The sequence below is a fragment of the Pseudophryne corroboree genome, chromosome 1 (assembly GCF_028390025.1).
Source record: "Pseudophryne corroboree isolate aPseCor3 chromosome 1, aPseCor3.hap2, whole genome shotgun sequence".
Classification (NCBI taxonomy): domain Eukaryota; kingdom Metazoa; phylum Chordata; class Amphibia; order Anura; family Myobatrachidae; genus Pseudophryne; species Pseudophryne corroboree.
The window spans coordinates 790,922,671-790,943,355 of NC_086444.1; the positions used below are offsets into that span (position 1 = coordinate 790,922,671).

The window sequence follows — 20,685 nt, forward strand, 5'->3', positions numbered from 1 at the left end:
AGAGGAGAGATGATATGGAGCCGACCACGAGATCAGTTGTTGCTGCAGGGCAGCAGCACACTGCTAACACGTGTAAAGCTGCAAATGGGGCTCCAGTGGTGAGTGCCCACCCCACTGTGGGTAATCCACCAGGAGGTCTTTAAATAGTCATGGCGGGTGAAGGGGATCTTTTAGTAGTCCACGGGAGGGGGGGACGTGCCTTTGAGCAGTCAGCCGGGGGGCCCGTGGAAATTATGCTATGGGGCCTCCACTTGCATAGCTATGCCACTGGCAGTATGTAATGTCAAAATGCAGCAACAAAAGCAAATAAGGTATTAGCATGCATAAAACGGGGAATGGAGACAAGGGATGAGAGTGTAATCCTGCCACTGTATAAATCATTGGTGCGGCCACACCTGGAATATTTTGTACAGTTCTGGACACCTCACTATAAAAAAGTTATCTTGAAACTCGAAAGGGTTCAGAGGTGAGCCACCAAACTGGTTAAGGGGTTAGAGGCACTGAGTTATGAGGAAAGACTTAAAAGGTTAGATTTGTTCACACTGGAAAAGAGGGGACATTATTAATATTTACAAATACATAATGGGACAATACAAGGATTTATCAGCTGATCTGTTTAAAAAAGAAAAAAGCTACACAGGACACGGGGACACCCTCTGAGGTTACAAGAAAAAAGATTTCATGCACAATGGAGAAAAGGGTTCTTCACAGTAAGAGCAGTAAGGATTCTCTGTCAGAGAAGGTAGTAATGGTTGACTCAATAACTAAGTTTAAAAATGGACTAAATAAATTCCTAATTGAAAGACATATCCAAGGATACAACATTTAAATGATATAAAATTTTATAATACAGGTTGAACTCGATGGACATTTGTCTTTTTTCAAACTCAACAACTATGTAATTATGACATGCAGCTCAAACCATCAATGTCAGGCTGAGCTGCATGTTCAGGAATGCCGGCGGTGATGTCACTGAACGTTATCGTTGAACGATAACGTTTAGTGTGTACGCACTATATCGTTGAACACTATATTGTTGAACAATATAAACATCCATCGCTGGCATTTCACTATCGGATAGTGTGTTTCCGCCCTAAGATTATCAGGCTGAGCAGTTGAAAATCGACTATTCAGCCTGTTTATTGCACAGTATGTGTAGTAGCGTAAAATGGAAACAAATGACAGATTCCTAACTCTTCTTCACCAATTACTGACTTTAGCATGGCGCTCTATGGGATGGGAGTGGGGGTGGGGGGTAATCTTATTGAGCAATGAAAAGTGTGGTTTACATCCTTAATGCCTGTGAAGTTACAATTGTTTGTGGGTGCTTTTCAACCTTGTCAGAGAGAAGAATCTGTAAAGAGATGACTACTACAACTACGTTTCTAAATAGTTACCGATTACTTTTTCTGTGGGTGCAAATTAAATCTTAAAATCACTCTGTTTTCTCAGACTGGCAAGTATATTAGCTCATATAACTATCACCATTCATCAGGGCCAGATTAACAATGGGGCGGTTGGAGCTGCAGCACCAGGCCTCTTCATAAAAATAGGCCCACCATCATGGTAGCATGCCGAGGACCAGCTGCCTTGCTGGTCACATAGTCAGCCATAAATCATATGTATTAAAATTGTATATCTAGTTTTTTTTTTTTTTACAAAATTATGCAATTTAACTAATTTCATGTATTAAGTGTAGGTGTAGGGAAGTACACACCCACGTGGCTCTGGCCACACCCGCATAGTACTGGTAACAGCTCCTCCCCTTCTCAGTATAGGCCCTTGAACATTTTCAGCTCCAGGCCCATGTGGTCCTTAATCCAGCTCTGCCATTCATAAATATTGAAGGAGCTTTTCAAGTGCAACATTATTACACTATCTGATTTTCCCTACGGAATGCTTGTGCACATCATTATTCAGATATAGGTTCTTTTACTGTACATAACTAATGATTTAAAAATGCTATACTGCAGTATATGCTGGCTTACAGTTGTTTAGCTGTTTATGAGTTTTATGGCTCTATCTATCTATCTATCTATCTATCTATCTATCTATCTATCTATCTATCTATCTATCTATCTGTCTATCTATCTATCTATCCTTATATTTTATACATTTACATTTTTATAACATATATATATATATATATATATATATATATTACTATTTGTAACTTTAAATAATTGTAGTATGAGCTGACAGAGCTATATCAGGGATGCACCAATGAATATAAAATATACTGTATAATATTACTGATGTGGAGGAAATAAATAAGGTTTGGACCTTGCTGGATAGGTAAGTCATGTTAAATTCAGGCAGCATGTTCATTAAGTATAACAATGATACTAAACGAAATGTGCAGCCAGTAAATAATTATTAATAAATGGAGTTGTTCCTGTGTAAAGCTAGTCATGAAATTTATCTCTGGAAATAAATGTTTGCCAGGACAATACCTTTAGCTGGCACTGTCCTATTTTCAGAAATATGATAAATAGTGACAAAGTAACACTTTTTGAACACTAAGATAAGCGCCATTAAAAAAAATGTTCACTTGAAATCAGATAAAAGATAGGCCACTTGCTCTTTTTTTTCTCTACCTGTGACAGCTTCAATCATAATATTGCCCTAAAAAAGTAGGAGGAGCTTCAGCTCTGTGTAAAGTTTACATTTACAAAAAACTTCTTAAAAGGAAAAGTGGCTGTTGATCATAGCTACTAGTTTGGTCTTAGCTATCATTTTCTAAAAAGTATTAGATAAATGACAGCTAGGATCTGATTGGTTGAGAAAATACTTAGAGATAGATACCACTAACAATCTTTTCATTCGTGACTATATCTTCAGTACTTATTTACAGTGCCAAACTAGAAGATGTCTCCTTAACCTTTGGTAAAATGTACCAGTAAGTAGAACTGAAAGTAGGATTTTAATACCTACCGGTAAATCCTTTTCTTTTAGTCCGTAGAGGTTTCTGGGGAAGGTTCAAGAACCATGGGGTATAGACGGGATCCGCAGGAGACATGGGCACTTTAAGACTTTAAAAGGGGTGTGAACTGGCTCCTCCCTCTATGCCCCTCCTCCAGACTCCAGTTATAGGAACTGTGCCCAGGGAGACGGACATTTCGAGGAAAAGGATTTATTTAATTTAATTTTCAAACTAAGGTGAGATACAAACCAGCTCACACCTCAAACACGCCATACAACATGACATTCAACAACAACGCATGCAACAGCATGACCAACATCAGCCACAGACTGACTGTACTTAACTCAACATGAGAGTAACCAAAACCAAATTGCAGATACAGCCCGCACTGGGACGGGCGCCCAGCATCCTCTACGGACTAAGAGAAAAGGATTTACCGGTAGGTATTAAAATCCTATTTTCTCATACGTCCTAGAGGATGATGGGGAAGGTTCAAGAACCATGGGGTTTATACCAAAGCTCTAGAACGGGCGGGAGAGTGCGGATGACTCTGCATCACCGATTGACCAAACAAGAGGTCCTCCTTAGCCAGGGTATCAAACTTGTAAAACTTCGCAAAGGTGTTTGAACCCAACCAGGTAGCAGCTCGGCAAAGCTGTAATGCCGAAACCCCTCGGGCAGCCACCCAGGATGAGCCCACCTTTCTGGTAGAATAGGCTTTCACCGATTTCGGTAATGGCAATCCTGCCGTAGAATGAGCCTGCTGAATCGTATTACAGATCCAGCGTGCAATAGTCTGCTTGGAAGCAGGAGCCCCAATTTTGTTGGGAGCCCACAGGCCAAACAGAGCCTCTGTTTTCCTAATTTGCGCAGTCCTGGCGACATAGATTTTCAAAGCTCTGACCACATCGAGAGACTTCGACTCCGCCAAGGCGTCAGTAGCCACTGGCACCACAATCGGCTGGTGTACATGAAACAATGAAACCACTTTTGGCAGAAATTGCTGACGAGTTCTCAACTCCACTCTATCAGCATGGAATATTAAATAGGGGCTTTTGTGAGACAAAGCCGCCAACTCAGAAACTCGCCTTGCGGATGCCAAGGCCAACAACATGACTACTTTCCAAGTAAGGAATTTTAACTCAACCTTACATAAAGGTTCAAACCAAGGAGATTGCAGGAACTGCAATACCACATTAAGATCCCACGGTGCCACTGGGGGCACAAAAGGAGGTTGGATGTGCAGCACACCTTTAACGATGGTTTGAACTTCTGGAAGGGAGGCCAATTCTTTCTGAAAGAAAATTGATAAGGCCGAAATTTGTACTTTAATAGAGCCTAACTTCAGGCCCGCATCCACACCAGCTTGTAAAAAATGGAGCAAACGCCCTAGCTCAAATTCTTCCGTAGGAGCCTTCTTGGATTCACACCAAGACACATATTTTCTCCAAATACGGTGGTAATGCTTCGCCGTTACTTCCTTTTCTAGCCTGAAGAAGAGTGGGAATGACATCACAGGGAATACGCTTTCTGGCTAGGATTTGGCATTCAACCGCCATGCCGTCAAACGCAGCCGCGGTAAGTCCTGATACACGCACGGACCTTGTTGTAACAGGTCCTCCCGAAGTGGAAGCGGCCAGGGATCTTCTATGAGCAACTCCTGAAGATCTGGATACCAGGCCCTCCTTGGCCAGTCTGGAACAATGAGTATCGCCTGAACCCTTGTTCTTCTTATAATCTTTATCACCTTTGGAATGAGTGGAAGTGGAGGGAACACATGGACCGACGGAAACATCCACGGTGTCACTAGGGCGTCCACCGCTATTGCTTGAGGGTCCCTTGACCTGGAACAATATCTCTGAAGTTTCTTGTTGAGGCGGGACACCATCATGTCTATTTGAGGAATTCCCCAACGACTTGCCACTTCTGCAAAAACCTCTTGATGAAGACCACACTCTCCTGGATGGAGATCGTGTCTGCTGAGGAAGTCTGCTTCCCAGTTGTCCACGCCTGGAATGAAGACCGCTGACAGAGCGCTTGCATGTCTTTCCACCCAGCGAAGAACTTTAGTAGCCTCGGCCATCGCCGCTCTGTTGTTTGTTCCCGCCCTGGCGGTTTATGTACGCCACTGCTGTTATGTTGTCTGACTGAATCAAGACTGGAAGACCGCGAAGAAGATGTTCCGCTTGCAGAATGCCGTTGTAAATGGCCCTTAATTCCAGAATGTTTATGTGCAGATTTGAAAAATTGGTGAGGGGGTACGTCTTGAAACTCTAATTTGTACCCTTGGGTTACTATTTCTAATATCCAAGGATCCAGGTCCGAGTGTACCCAGACCTGACTGAAGAGTTTGAGATGTGCCCCCACTGGTGCGGACTCCCGCAGAGGAGCCCCAGAGTCATGCGGTGGATTAGGTAGAAGCCGGCCAGGATTTCTGCTCTTGGGAACTTGCCACAGCCTGTGACCTCTTTCCCCGTCCTCTTCCTCTTGCAGCAAGGAAGGAGGACCCTCATCCTTTTTTGAATTTATTGGGCCGAAAGGACTGCATCTGATAGTGGGGCGTTTTCTTTTGTTGTGCAGGAACATAAGGTAAAAATGACGACTTACCCACGGTAGCCGTAAATACCAGGTCAGTGAGGCCGTCACCAAACAAGACACTACCATTAAACGGTAAAGACTCCATCACCTTCTTAGAGTCGGCATCAGCATTCCCTTGATGAATCCACAATGCCCTCCTAGCTGAGACTGCCATGGCATTGGCCCTTGATCCCAAAAGGCCAATATCCCTTACAGCTTCTTTTAAATATGCTGCAGCGTCCCTGATATGACCCAGAGTCAAAAGCACGCTATCCCTGTCTAGGGAATCTATCTCAGATGACAAGTTATCTGACCACTTTTCAATAGCACTGCTTACCCATGCCAAAGCAACGGCAGGCCTGAGTAGCGAACCCGTAGTGACATAAATGGATTTTAGTGTATTTTCCTGCTTGCGATCCGCAGGATCCTTTAGGGCTGCCGTGTCTGGAGAAGGAAGCGCCACCTTTTTGGATAGACGCGATAGAGCTTTATCCACCGTGGGGGTTGACTCCCACTTTTCCCTGTCCCCAAAAGGAAAGGGATATGCCACTGGAATTCTTTTGGGAACCTGTCCCTTCTTGTCAGGGTTTTCCCAAGCCTTTTCAAAGAGATCGTTCAGTTCATGAGAGGGAGGAAAAGTGACCGCAGGTTTCTTTCCTTTATACATACAGACCCTAGTGTCAGGAACAGCAGGGTCCTCTGTTATATGCAACACTTCTTTTATTGCCACAATCATGTACTGAATGCTCTTAGCCAGTTGAGGATTTAATCTGGCATCACTATAGTCGACACTGGAATCAGAGTCTGTGTCGGTATCTGTATCTGTTAACTGGGTAAATGCACGTTTCTGTGACCCCGAAGGGGTCTGAGCTTGTGACAATGCCTCTTCCATGGATTTCCTCCATGTCTGGCTTTTAGACTCAGATTTATCTAATCTCTTCGTCAACCGAGCCACATTAGCATCAAAACACTCAACATATTTACCCAATCAGCCATCGGCGGTGCCGAGACGGTCAGTCCCTCAGTCTTATCTGTTCCCACTCCAGCCTCTTCCTGAGAAGAGCACTCAGCCTCAGACACCAACAACCACACTGGGGCTATAGAAGACAGACCCACAACGAAGCCTGTTAGAGAAACACAGAGGGAGTTCTGCCAGCTCAAAACCCAGCGACTATCCCGGTTCTGAAGCGAGTAAAATACTGCCCAGACCTGTTAGCGCTTTTATATTCCAATAATTAGCACCAAATCTCTTGTGCCCCCCCCCCGTTTTGCACCCTGTTACTTGTACAGCAGTGTGGGAGGCCAGGCTCAGCGTCTCTGTAGCTTCTGTGAAGAGAAAATGGCACTGGTCAGAGCTGTGAGGGCTAAGCCACGCCCCTTAATGGCGCGCTTCAGTCCCGCTTAATTTCATATTTTTTATACTGGCGGGGGTCTGTAATCTGTGCCCAGGCATGTTATACTCTTTTGCCAGTGGCTAAATTGAGGATAAATGCTGCACAGGGCGCCCCCCCCCCCCCCTGCGACTTGCACCCTGCAGTGCCGTTCTCAGTGTGGGAGCATGGCGCGCAGCGCAACCACTGTGCGGTACCTCAACATGCCGTCTTCTGCCGTCACTGAAGTTTTCTGTATCTTCTAATACTCACCCGGCTTCTATCTTCTGGATCTGCAAGGGGGGTGACGGCGCGGCTCCGGGAACGAGCATCTAGGAGCACCAAGTGATCGGACCCTCTGGAGCTAATGGTGTCCAGTAGCCTAAGAAGCAGAGCCTTTGAACTCAGAGAAGTATGTCTGCTTCTCTCCCCTCAGTCCCACGAAGCAGAGAGCCTGTAACCAGCAGGTCTTTCTGAAAATAATAAACCTAACAAAGTCTTTTTCTGAGAAACTCAGGAGAGCTCCTCAGTGTGCATCCAGTCTCACTGGGCACAGAATCTAACTGGAGTCTGGAGGAGGGGCATAGAGGGAGGAGCCAGTTCACACCCCTTTTAAAGTCTTAAAGTTCCCATGTCTCCTGCGGATCCCGTCTATACCCCATGGTTCTTGAACCTTCCCCAGCATCCTCTAGGACGTATGAGAAATACAGAGTGCCAGTTTTGCTGAATAACAAAACCTTGCTGAATTTTATTTGTAACTTGTTACCATTAAATGTTCAGATTGAGAGTCTTAAATTGATTTTTACTAAACTGTACTCTTTGCTTCAGTTCCTAAAAGAGTTCGGAGTGGGACTTCTTTGATCTCCTTATGTCATTTACACAGGTGTCACAACTAATATGATTGGAAGAAAACAATATAGTAAGTATGGTTCTGGTACAGTGGCGGATTTAAAGGGGGGTGGAAAGGGCGATCGTCCCCCCCCTACACTTGCCCCGACATTTATACCCCTTTTACATTCGCAGCGAAAGGTCATTCCCGGGAATGTGTCCAGGTATATTTGCCGGGACACATTCCCGGGAATGACCCTTTCACATTAGTGGGCCGACCCGGCATATTGCCGGGCCGGTGACGTCACCGCTGACTCTAGCGGAGGCGGTGCTTGGAGATAATCTTCTCCAAGAACCGCCTCCTCCTATGCAGAGAACGGGTGCCGGGTCGCCTTGACTCGGTATACCCGTTCACACTGCGCAGCTTCCCGGGACGGTCCCGGATTCAACCCAGGTCGAGACCTGGGTTGAAATTCCGGGATGGTCGTCCCGGGAAATTGTCCCTGTACCCATTCACACTCACAAAAATCCCGGGATGATGCGCGTTCACGTGCAATATCCCGGGATTTTTCTGCGAGTGTAAAAGAGGTATAATTGAGAAGCCAGTGCTGAGACGGCCAGGTCCACTTCTGTATAGTACTTCCGCGGCGGTCGCGATGTTCACCAACCAATCCGAGGGAGACGCTTCTAATGCACCTCCCACCCTTTCCCACTGTCTGATCCGGAAGCAGAATTGCTATGTTGGCGGTGGTGCGAGCCCGGGCACGGAGGTGTACATGCCATTTGCTGTGATGGCGGAAAACCCAATGTCCTTCCAGCGGTCTCTACAGCAGAGCGAGGACCAAGGAGGTGGAGAATGTCTGAGGGCCGTAGATGTACTGCATGGTGCCTGTACTACACTTCCCATCACGCCCCGTGCGGTATGGCTTACTGCTCTCGCTTGCTGGCTGCCAATGTCTCTGCCGAACCATCTTCTTCTTGCCTGGGCGCAGGAACACCCGCCGGCACCCGGCTCACCCGAGGGAGTCGCCGGCCCACCCTGGTCCTGGATCCTGGAGTAAAGTCACGAAACAGGTGTGTGTGATACTGCCCTCCCCCCCCCCCCCTTCTTGTGTCCCCAACGCTCTGGACATTTAAAGCCCCCACCGTGCTCAGAAATTTGAAAAAAAAATTAACTTTATGGAAAGAACATTACTAGTTTTGTGCTACAAATGTCAAGGAATGGATATATCAAAGCCTCAAAAATGACCTTTAATCACCTTTAATCATGTGACTGGTCTGACTGCTTTGCTGGACACATGACCCTGCGCTGTCACCTAGGCTGTATGCATAACCCTGGGCTGTCACTGGGCTGTGTGTATGTCACCGGGGCTGTGTGCATGTGCATATGTATGTATATATTATATATTTACTCAGAAATGGTGCTCAGAGCGTTCAAAGTATTGAAAAATATCAACAGTTTAGGAGCATCCGCTCCTTCCTCAAGATTGATGCTTGTATTATCCTGAGGAAGGAGCAGATGCGCGGATGCTCCGAAATGGTTGATATCTTTCAGTACATGCTTAGATGATAATATGAATTAGAGATATTGAAACTTTGATACAAACCTTGACTGCGTGTATATTTGTACAGCTTGAGTGCCGCACCGCTGCTGCCTGATGAAAATGTTTAAATTAAACATTGAAATATTGACAGCAATTACCTGTGTGCGGGTCGTCTTTTGAAGGGAGCTGTGAGTGCCGCAGACTGGATATGTATGTTGGGCAGCATATATTGCTGTCACTTGAAGGCACCGGCCATTACGTTTGTATTTCATTTAATGAGAGTGGCGTACTGCTGACAGCTCATGTGTTTTATATATATATATATATATATATAAATATATGTGTGTGTGTGTGTGTGTGTGTGTGTGTGTGTGTGAATCAATTTTCTGTGTTTTTTTTTATCCTTCAATATTGAAAATGGGAGAGGCATAAATAAGTGGGAGGAGCTATGCGTAGACGGGAGGAGTCAGATTATTAAACCCCCCCCGTCCCGTTCTGGTATGCAGCTCTCTTTTTACCTGGCAAAAAAACTTTATAGGATCAACTATTTCTGAAAGGAGACATTCAAGGTCTTCAGTTGCTGAGAAGTATTCAATCTGTGCTGTAGCTGTAATGACTTCTCCACAGCAGACTTTCACCATGACTGGGCCAGGAGGAAAATCTTGTGAAAAGAAAAAACAGGTATACATGTTATAATACATGGAATAGTAAAGACAATGTAAAATACTTAATTCAAGTGTAAAAGCAAGTCAGAATAAGGTTTGTTAAGTTCATAATTTAGAGATGTGCACTTGAAATTTTTCGGGTTTTGTGTTTTGGTTTTGGGTTCGGTTCCGCGGCCGTGTTTTGGGTTCGACCGCGTTTTGGCAAAACCTCACCGAATTTTTTTTGTCGGATTCGGGTGTGTTTTGGATTCGGGTGTTTTTTTTCAAAAAACACTAAAAAACAGCTTAAATCATAGAATTTGGGGGTCATTTTGATCCCAAAGTATTATTAACCTCAAAAACCATAATTTCCACTCATTTTCAGTCTATTCTGAATACCTCACACCTCACAATATTATTTTTAGTCCTAAAATTTGCACCGAGGTCGCTGGATGACTAAGCTAAGCGACCCTAGTGGCCGACACAAACACCGGGCCCATCTAGGAGTGGCACTGCAGTGTCACGTAGGATGGCCCTTCCAAAAAACACTCCCCAAACAGCACATGACGCAAAGAAAAAAAGAGGCGCAATGAGGTAGCTGTGTGAGTAAGATAAGCGACCCTAGTGGCCGACACAAACACCGGGCCCATCTAGGAGTGGCACTGCAGTGTCACGCAGGATGGCCCTTCCAAAAAACACTCCCCAAACAGCACACGACGCAAAGAAGAAAAAAAGAGGCGCAATGAGGTAGCTGTGTGAGTAAGATAAGCGACCCTAGTGGCCGACACAAACAGCTGGCCCATCTAGGAGTGGCACTGCAGTGTCACGCAGGATGGCCCTTCCAAAAAACACTCCCCAAACAGCACATGACGCAAAGAAGAAAAAAAGAGGCGCAATGAGGTAGCTGTGTGAGTAAGATAAGCGACCCTAGTGGCCGACACAAACACCGGGCCCATCTAGGAGTGGCACTGCAGTGTCACGCAGGATGGCCCTTCCAAAAAACACTCCCCAAACAGCACATGACGCAAAGAAGAAAAAAAGAGGCGCAATGAGGTAGCTGTGTGAGTAAGATAAGCGACCCTAGTGGCCGACACAAACACCTGGCCCATCTAGGAGTGGCACTGCAGTGTCACGCAGGATGGCCCTTCCAAAAAACACTCCCCAAACAGCACATGACGCAAAGAAGAAAAAAAGAGGCGCAATGAGGTAGCTGTGTGAGTAAGATAAGCGACCCTAGTGGCCGACACAAACACCGGGCCCATCTAGGAGTGGCACTGCAGTGTCACGCAGGATGGCCCTTCCAAAAAACACTCCCCAAACAGCACATGACGCAAAGAAGAAAAAAAGAGGCGCAATGAGGTAGCTGTGTGAGTAAGATAAGCGACCCTAGTGGCCGACACAAACACCTGGCCCAACTAGGGGTGGCACTGCAGTGTCACGCAGGATGGCCCTTCCAAAAAACACTCCCCAAACAGCACATGACGCAAGGAAGAAAAAAAGAGGCGCAATGAGGTAGCTGTGTGAGTAAGATAAGCGACCCTAGTGGCCGACACAAACACCGGGCCCATCTAGGAGTGGCACTGCAGTGTCACGCAGGATGGCCCTTCCAAAAAACACTCCCCAAACAGCACATGACGCAAAGAAGAAAAAAAGAGGCGCAATGAGGTAGCTGTGTGAGTAAGATAAGCGACCCTAGTGGCCGACACAAACACCTGGCCCATCTAGGAGTGGCACTGCAGTGTCACGCAGGATGGCCCTTCCAAAAAACACTCCCCAAACAGCACATGACGCAAAGAAGAAAAAAAGAGGCGCAATGAGGTAGCTGTGTGAGTAAGATAAGCGACCCTAGTGGCCGACACAAACACCGGGCCCATCTAGGAGTGGCACTGCAGTGTCACGCAGGATGGCCCTTCCAAAAAACACTCCCCAAACAGCACATGACGCAAAGAAGAAAAAAAGAGGCGCAATGAGGTAGCTGTGTGAGTAAGAAAAGCGACCCTAGTGGCCGACACAAACACCTGGCCCATCTAGGAGTGGCACTGCAGTGTCACGCAGGATGGCCCTTCCAAAAAACACTCCCCAAACAGCACATGACGCAAAGAAGAAAAAAAGAGGCGCAATGAGGTAGCTGTGTGAGTAAGATAAGCGACCCTAGTGGCCGACACAAACACCGGGCCCATCTAGGAGTGGCACTGCAGTGTCACGCAGGATGGCCCTTCCAAAAAACACTCCCCAAACAGCACACGACGCAAAGAAGAAAAAAAGAGGCGCAATGAGGTAGCTGTGTGAGTAAGATAAGCGACCCTAGTGGCCGACACAAACAGCTGGCCCATCTAGGAGTGGCACTGCAGTGTCACGCAGGATGGCTCTTCCAAAAAACACTCCCCAAACAGCACATGACGCAAAGAAGAAAAAAAGAGGCGCAATGAGGTAGCTGTGTGAGTAAGATAAGCGACCCTAGTGGCCGACACAAACACCGGGCCCATCTAGGAGTGGCACTGCAGTGTCACGCAGGATGGCCCTTCCAAAAAACACTCCCCAAACAGCACATGACGCAAAGAAGAAAAAAAGAGGCGCAATGAGGTAGCTGTGTGAGTAAGATAAGCGACCCTAGTGGCCGACACAAACACCTGGCCCATCTAGGAGTGGCACTGCAGTGTCACGCAGGATGGCCCTTCCAAAAAACACTCCCCAAACAGCACATGACGCAAAGAAGAAAAAAAGAGGCGCAATGAGGTAGCTGTGTGAGTAAGATAAGCGACCCTAGTGGCCGACACAAACACCGGGCCCATCTAGGAGTGGCACTGCAGTGTCACGCAGGATGGCCCTTCCAAAAAACACTCCCCAAACAGCACATGACGCAAAGAAGAAAAAAAGAGGCGCAATGAGGTAGCTGTGTGAGTAAGATAAGCGACCCTAGTGGCCGACACAAACACCTGGCCCAACTAGGGGTGGCACTGCAGTGTTACGCAGGATGGCCCTTCCAAAAAACACTCCCCAAACAGCACATGACGCAAAGAAGAAAAAAAGAGGCGCAATGAGGTAGCTGTGTGAGTAAGATAAGCGACCCTAGTGGCCGACACAAACACCGGGCCCATCTAGGAGTGGCACTGCAGTGTCACGCAGGATGGCCCTTCCAAAAAACACTCCCCAAACAGCACATGACGCAAAGAAGAAAAAAAGAGGCGCAATGAGGTAGCTGTGTGAGTAAGATAAGCGACCCTAGTGGCCGACACAAACACCTGGCCCATCTAGGAGTGGCACTGCAGTGTCACGCAGGATGGCCCTTCCAAAAAACACTCCCCAAACAGCACATGACGCAAAGAAGAAAAAAAGAGGCGCAATGAGGTAGCTGTGTGAGTAAGATAAGCGACCCTAGTGGCCGACACAAACACCGGGCCCATCTAGGAGTGGCACTGCAGTGTCACGCAGGATGGTCCTTCCAAAAAACACTCCCCAAACAGCACATGACGCAAAGAAGAAAAAAAGAGGCGCAATGAGGTAGCTGTGTGAGTAAGAAAAGCGACCCTAGTGGCCGACACAAACACCTGGCCCATCTAGGAGTGGCACTGCAGTGTCACGCAGGATGGCCCTTCCAAAAAACACTCCCCAAACAGCACATGACGCAAAGAAAAATTAAAGAAAAAAGAGGTGCAAGATGGAATTGTCCTTGGGCCCTCCCACCCACCCTTATGTTGTATAAACAGGACATGCACACTTTAACCAACCCATCATTTCAGTGACAGGGTCTGCCACACGACTGTGACTGAAATGACGGGTTGGTTTGGACCCCCACCGAAAAAGAAGCAATTAATCTCTCCTTGCACAAACTGGCTCTACAGAGGCAAGATGTCCACCTCATCATCATCCTCCGATATATCACCGTGTACATCCCGCTCCTCACAGATTATCAATTCGTCCCCACTGGAATCCACCATCTCAGCTCCCTGTGTACTTTGTGGAGGCAATTGCTGCTGGTCAATGTCTCCACGGAGGAATTGATTATAATTCATTTTAATGAACATCATCTTCTCCACATTTTCTGGAAGTAACCTCGTACGCCGATTGCTGACAAGGTGAGCGGCGGCACTAAACACTCTTTCGGAGTACACACTTGTGGGAGGGCAACTTAGGTAGAATAAAGCCAGTTTGTGCAAGGGCCTCCAAATTGCCTCTTTTTCCTGCCAGTATAAGTACGGACTGTCTGACGTGCCTACTTGGATGCGGTCACTCATATAATCCTCCACCATTCTTTCAATGGTGACAGAATCATATGCAGTGACAGTAGACGACATGTCCGTAATCGTTGTCAGGTCCTTCAGTCCGGACCAGATGTCAGCATCAGCAGTCGCTCCAGACTGCCCTGCATCACCGCCAGCGGGTGGGCTCGGAATTCTGAGCCTTTTCCTCGCACCCCCAGTTGCGGGAGAATGTGAAGGAGGAGATGTTGACAGGTCGCGTTCCGCTTGACTTGACAATTTTGTCACCAGCAGGTCTTTGAACCCCAGCAGACTTGTGTCTGCCGGAAAGAGAGATCCAAGGTAGGTTTTAAATCTAGGATCGAGCACGGTGGCCAAAATGTAGTGCTCTGATTTCAACAGATTGACCACCCGTGAATCCTTGTTAAGCGAATTAAGGGCTCCATCCACAAGTCCCACATGCCTAGCGGAATCGCTCCCTTTTAGCTCCTCCTTCAATGCCTCCAGCTTCTTCTGCAAAAGCCTGATGAGGGGAATGACCTGACTCAGGCTGGCAGTGTCTGAACTGACTTCACGTGTGGCAAGTTCAAAAGGTTGCAGAACCTTGCACAACGTTGAAATCATTCTCCACTGCGCTTGAGACAGGTACATTCCACCTCCTATATCGTGCTCAATTGTATAGGCTTGAATGGCCTTTTGCTGCTCCTCCAACCTCTGAAGCATATAGAGGGTTGAATTCCACCTCGTTACCACTTCTTGCTTCAGATGATGGCAGGGCAGGTTCAGGCGTTTTTGGTGGTGCTCCAGTCTTCTGTACGTGGTGCCTGTACGCCGAAAGTGTACCGCAATTCCTCTGGCCACCGACAGCATCTCTTGCACGCCCCTGTCGTTTTTTAAAAAATTCTGCACCACCAAATTCAAGGTATGTGCAAAACATGGGACGTGCTGGAATTTGCCCATATTTAATGCACACACAATATTGCTGGCGTTGTCCGATGCCACAAATCCACAGGAGAGTCCAATTGGGGTAAGCCATTCCGCGATGATCTTCCTCAGTTGCCGTAAGATGTTTTCAGCTGTGTGCGTATTCTGGAAACCGGTGATACAAAGCGTAGCCTGCCTAGGAAAGAGTTGGCGTTTGCGAGATGCTGCTACTGGTGCCGCCGCTGCTGTTCTTGCGGCGGGAGTCCATACATCTACCCAGTGGGCTGTCACAGTCATATAGTCCTGACCCTGCCCTGCTCCACTTGTCCACATGTCCGTGGTTAAGTGGACATTGGGTACAACTGCATTTTTTAGGACACCGGTGAGTCTTTTTCTGACGTCCGTGTACATTCTCGGTATCGCCTGCCTAGAGAAGTGGAACCTAGATGGTATTTGGTAACGGGGGCACACTACCTCAAGAAATTGTCTAGTTCCCTGTGAACTAACGGCGGATACCGGACGCACGTCTAACACCAACATAGTTGTCAAGGCCTCAGTTATCCGCTTTGCAACAGGATGACTGCTGTGATATTTCATCTTCCTCGCAAAGGACTGTTGGACAGTCAATTGCTTGGTGGAAGTAGTAAAAGTGGGCTTACGACTTCCCCTCTGGGATGACCATCGACTCCCAGCAGCAACAACAGCAGCGCCAGCAGCAGTAGGCGTTACACGCAAGGATGCATCAGAGGAATCCCAGGCAGGAGAGGACTCATCAGAATTGCCAGTGACATGGCCTGCAGGACTATTGGCATTCCTGGGGAAGGAGGAAATTGACACTGAGGGAGTTGGTGGGGTGGTTTGCGTGTGCTTGGTTACAAGAGGAAGGGATTTACTGGTCAGTGGACTGCTTCCGCTGTCGCCCAAAGTTTTTGAACTTGTCACTGACTTATTATGAATGCGCTGCAGGTGACATATAAGGGAGGATGTTCCGAGGTGGTTAACGTCCTTACCCCTACTTATTACAGCTTGACAAAGGCAACACACGGCTTGACAAATGTTGTCCGCATTTCTGTTGAAATACTTCCACACCGAAGAGCTGATTTTTTTGGTATTTTCACCAGGCATGTCAACGGCCCTATTCCTCCCACGGACAACAGGTGTCTCCCCGGGTGCCTGACTTAAACAAACCACCTCACCATCAGAATCCTCCTTGTCAATTTCCTCCCCAGCGCCAGCAACACCCATATCCTCCTCATCCAGGTGTACTTCAACACTGACATCTTCAATCTGACTATCAGGAACTGGACTGCGGGTGCTCCTTCCAGCACTTGCAGGGGGCGTGCAAATGGTGGAAGGCGCATGCTCTTCACGTCCAGTGTTGGGAAGGTCAGGCATCGCAACCGACACAATTGGACTCTCCTTGTGGATTTGGGATTTCGAAGAACGCACAGTTCTTTGCGGTGCTTTTGCCAGCTTGAGTCTTTTCATTTTTCTAGCGAGAGGCTGAGTGCTTCCATCCTCATGTGAAGCTGAACCACTAGCCATGAACATAGGCCAGGGCCTCAGCCGTTCCTTGCCACTCCGTGTGGTAAATGGCATATTGGCAAGTTTACGCTTCTCCTCCGACAATTTTATTTTAGATTTTGGAGTCCTTTTTTTACTGATATTTGGTGTTTTGGATTTTACATGCTCTGTACTATGACATTGGGCATTGGCCTTGGCAGACGACGTTGCTGGCATTTCATCGTCTCGGCCATGACTAGTGGCAGCAGCTTCAGCACGAGGTGGAAGTGGATCTTGATCTTTCCCTAATTTTGGAACCTCAACATTTTTGTTCTCCATATTTTAATAGGCACAACTAAAAGGCACCTCAGGTAAACAATGGAGATGGATGGATACTAGTATACTTATGGATGGACGAGCGACTGCCGACACAGAGGTAGCTATAGCCGTGGACTACCGTACTGTGTCTGCTGCTAATATAGACTGGATGATAATGAGATGAAATCAATATATATATATAATATCACACTAGTACTGCAGCCGGACAGGTAGATATATTTATTATGTAATGACTGATGACGGACCTGCTGGACACTGTCAGCTCAGCAGCACCGCAGACTGCTACAGTAAGCTACTATAGTAGTATGTATCAAGAAGAAAGGAAAAAAAAAAACCCACGGGTAGGTGGTATACAATTATGGATGGACCAACGACTGCCGACACAGAGGTAGCTACAGCCGTGGACTACCGTACTGTGTCTGCTGCTAATATAGACTGGATGATAATGAGATGAAATTAATATATATATATATATATAATATCACTAGTACTGCAGCCGGACAGGTATATATATTTATTATGTAATGACTGATGACGGACCTGCTGGACACTGTCAGCTCAGCAGCACCGCAGACTGCTACAGTAAGCTACTATAGTAGTATGTATCAAGAAGAAAGAAAAAAAAAAAACCACGGGTAGGTGGTATACAATTATGGATGGACCAGCGACTGCCGACACAGAGGTAGCTACAGCCGTGGACTACCGTACTGTGTCTGCTGCTAATATAGACTGGATGATAATGAGATGAAATTAATATATATATATATATAATATCACTAGTACTGCAGCCGGACAGGTATATATATTTATTATGTAATGACTGATGACGGACCTGCTGGACACTGTCAGCTCAGCAGCACCGCAGACTGCTACAGTAAGCTACTATAGTAGTATGTATCAAGAAGAAAGAAAAAAAAAAACCACGGGTAGGTGGTATACAATTATGGATGGACCAGCGACTGCCGACACAGAGGTAGCTACAGCCGTGGACTACCGTACTGTGTCTGCTGCTAATATAGACTGGATGATAATGAGATGAAATTAATATATATATATATATATATATATAATATCACTAGTACTGCAGCCGGACAGGTATATATATTTATTATGTAATGACTGATGACGGACCTGCTGGACACTGTCAGCTCAGCAGCACCGCAGACTGCTACAGTAAGCTACTATAGTAGTATGTATCAAGAAGAAAGAAAGAAAAAACCACGGGTAGGTGGTATACAATTATGGATGGACCAGCGACTGCCGACACAGAGGTAGCTACAGCCGTGGACTACCGTACTGTGTCTGCTGCTAATATAGACTGGATGATAATGAGATGAAATTAATATATATATATATATATAATATCACTAGTACTGCAGCCGGACAGGTATATATATTTATTATGTAATGACTAATGACGGACCTGCTGGACACTGTCAGCTCAGCAGCACCGCAGACTGCTACAGTAAACTACTATAGTAGTATGTATCAAGAAGAAAGAAAAAAAAAACCACGGGTAGGTGGTATACAATTATGGATGGACCAGCGACTGCCGACACAGAGGTAGCTACAGCCGTGGACTACCGTACTGTGTCTGCTGCTAATATAGACTGGATGATAATGAGATGAAATTAATATATATATATATATATAATATCACTAGTACTGCAGCCGGACAGGTATATATATTTATTATGTAATGACTGATGACGGACCTGCTGGACACTGTCAGCTCAGCAGCACCGCAGACTGCTACAGTAAGCTACTATAGTAGTATGTATCAAGAAGAAAGAAAAAAAAAAAAACCACGGGTAGGTGGTATACAATTATGGATGGACCAGCGACTGCTGACACAGAGGTAGCTACAGCCGTGGACTACCGTACTGTGTCTGCTGCTAATATAGACTGGATGATAATGAGATGAAATTAATATATATATATATATATATATAATATCACTAGTACTGCAGCCGGACAGGTATATATATTTATTATGTAATGACTGATGACGGACCTGCTGGACACTGTCAGCTCAGCAGCACCGCAGACTGCTACAGTAAGCTACTATAGTAGTATGTATCAAGAAGAAAGAAAAAAAAAAAACACGGGTAGGTGGTATACAATTATGGATGGACCAGCGACTGCCGACACAGAGGTAGCTACAGCCGTGGACTACCGTACTGTGTCTGCTGCTAATATAGACTGGATGATAATGAGATGAAATTAATATATATATATATATATATATATATATAATATCACTAGTACTGCAGCCGGACAGGTATATATATTTATTATATAATGACTGATGATGGACCTGCTGGACACTGTCAGCTCAGCAGCACCGCAGACTGCTACAGTAAGCTACTATAGTAGTATGTATCAAGAAGAAAGAAAAAAAAAACCACGGGTAGGTGGTATACAATTATGGATGGACCAGCGACTGCCGACACAGAGGTAGCTACAGCCGTGGACTACCGTACTGTGTCTGCTGCTAATATAGACTGGATGATAATGAGATGAAATTAATATATATATATATATATATATATATATATAATATCACTAGTACTGCAGCCGGACAGGTATATATATTTATTATGTAATGACTGATGACGGACCTGCTGGACACTGTCAGCTCAGCAGCACCGCAGACTGCTACAGTAAGCTACTATAGTAGTATGTATCAAGAAGAAAGAGAAAAAAAAAAACCACGGGTAGGTGGTATACAATACATATACAATTATATATATATTATATACAATTATATATATATATATATATATATATATATATATTAAACTGGTGGTGATTAATTAAACTGGTGGTCAGGTCACTGGTCACACTATCAGCAACTTGCAAGTAGTACTCCTAAGCAGACAATCACAATATATATTATACTGGTGGTCAGTGTGGTCACAATGGCAGTGTGGCACTCTGGCAGCAAAAGTGTGCACTGTACGTTATATGTACTCCTGAGTCCTGCTCTCAGACTCTAACTGCTCCCCACTGTCAGTGTCTCCCCCACAAGTCAGATATACATTATACAGTCACACTATCTATCTATCTATCTATCTATCACTTCAGCAAGTAGTAGTACTCCTCCTAATGCTCCCCAAAATTACTACTGTGTCTCTCTCTACTCTAGTCTCACTCTCTTCTCTAAAACGGAGAGGACGCCAGCCACGTCCTCTCCCTATGAATCTCAATGCACGTGTGAAAATGGCGGCGACGCGCGGCTCCTTATATAGAATCCGAGTCTCGCGATAGAATCCGAGTCTCGCGATAGAATCCGAGTCTCGCGATAGAATCCGAGCCTCGCGAGAATCCGACAGCGGGATGATGACGTTCGGGCGCGCTCGGGTTAACCGAGCAAGGCGGGAAGATCCGAGTCGCTCGGACCCGTGTAAAAAAAACTGAAGTTCGGGCGGGTTCGGATTCCGAGGAACCGAACCCGCTCATCTCTAGTTCATATGATTGGTTCTGTACCAGTGTACAGTACCTTGATGATCCACCCAGTACATATCAATGTGCACATATCCACGATAGTCCAAGTATTAGATCAAAAGGTCTGCCAGGTACTGTAAAAGTCTACAGTAATCCTTGTTTATTTGTTTACTGTATATGCTCATTATCCCTAACAAGTTACGCTTAAAACTCCCACAAGCACCTTTTATTGTTTCATTACAGCTTCTTAGTGCTCCGCATAGTGACATGCAGACTAGAGATAAACAAACTGATGAAAATTCAATGGTGATCAACAAACTGATTTATGCGACAGTACTATTTTCCCATTCATGTATCAATCTTCTAAGGTGTGTCATAAGTGAATAG

At 45.9% G+C, this 20,685-nt stretch overlaps 1 protein-coding gene across 1 annotated transcript in view; it reads right to left on the reverse strand.

The window, feature by feature from the left end:
• Window positions 1-20,685, reverse strand: part of BANK1 (B cell scaffold protein with ankyrin repeats 1) — a 1,166,863-nt gene that overhangs the window by 932,788 nt on the left and 213,390 nt on the right. Inside the window, exon 4 of the mRNA XM_063918381.1 lies at window positions 9,761-9,903. Within this exon, the coding sequence (XP_063774451.1) occupies window positions 9,761-9,903 (143 nt within the window). The remainder of the gene's footprint in view (window positions 1-9,760; window positions 9,904-20,685) is intronic.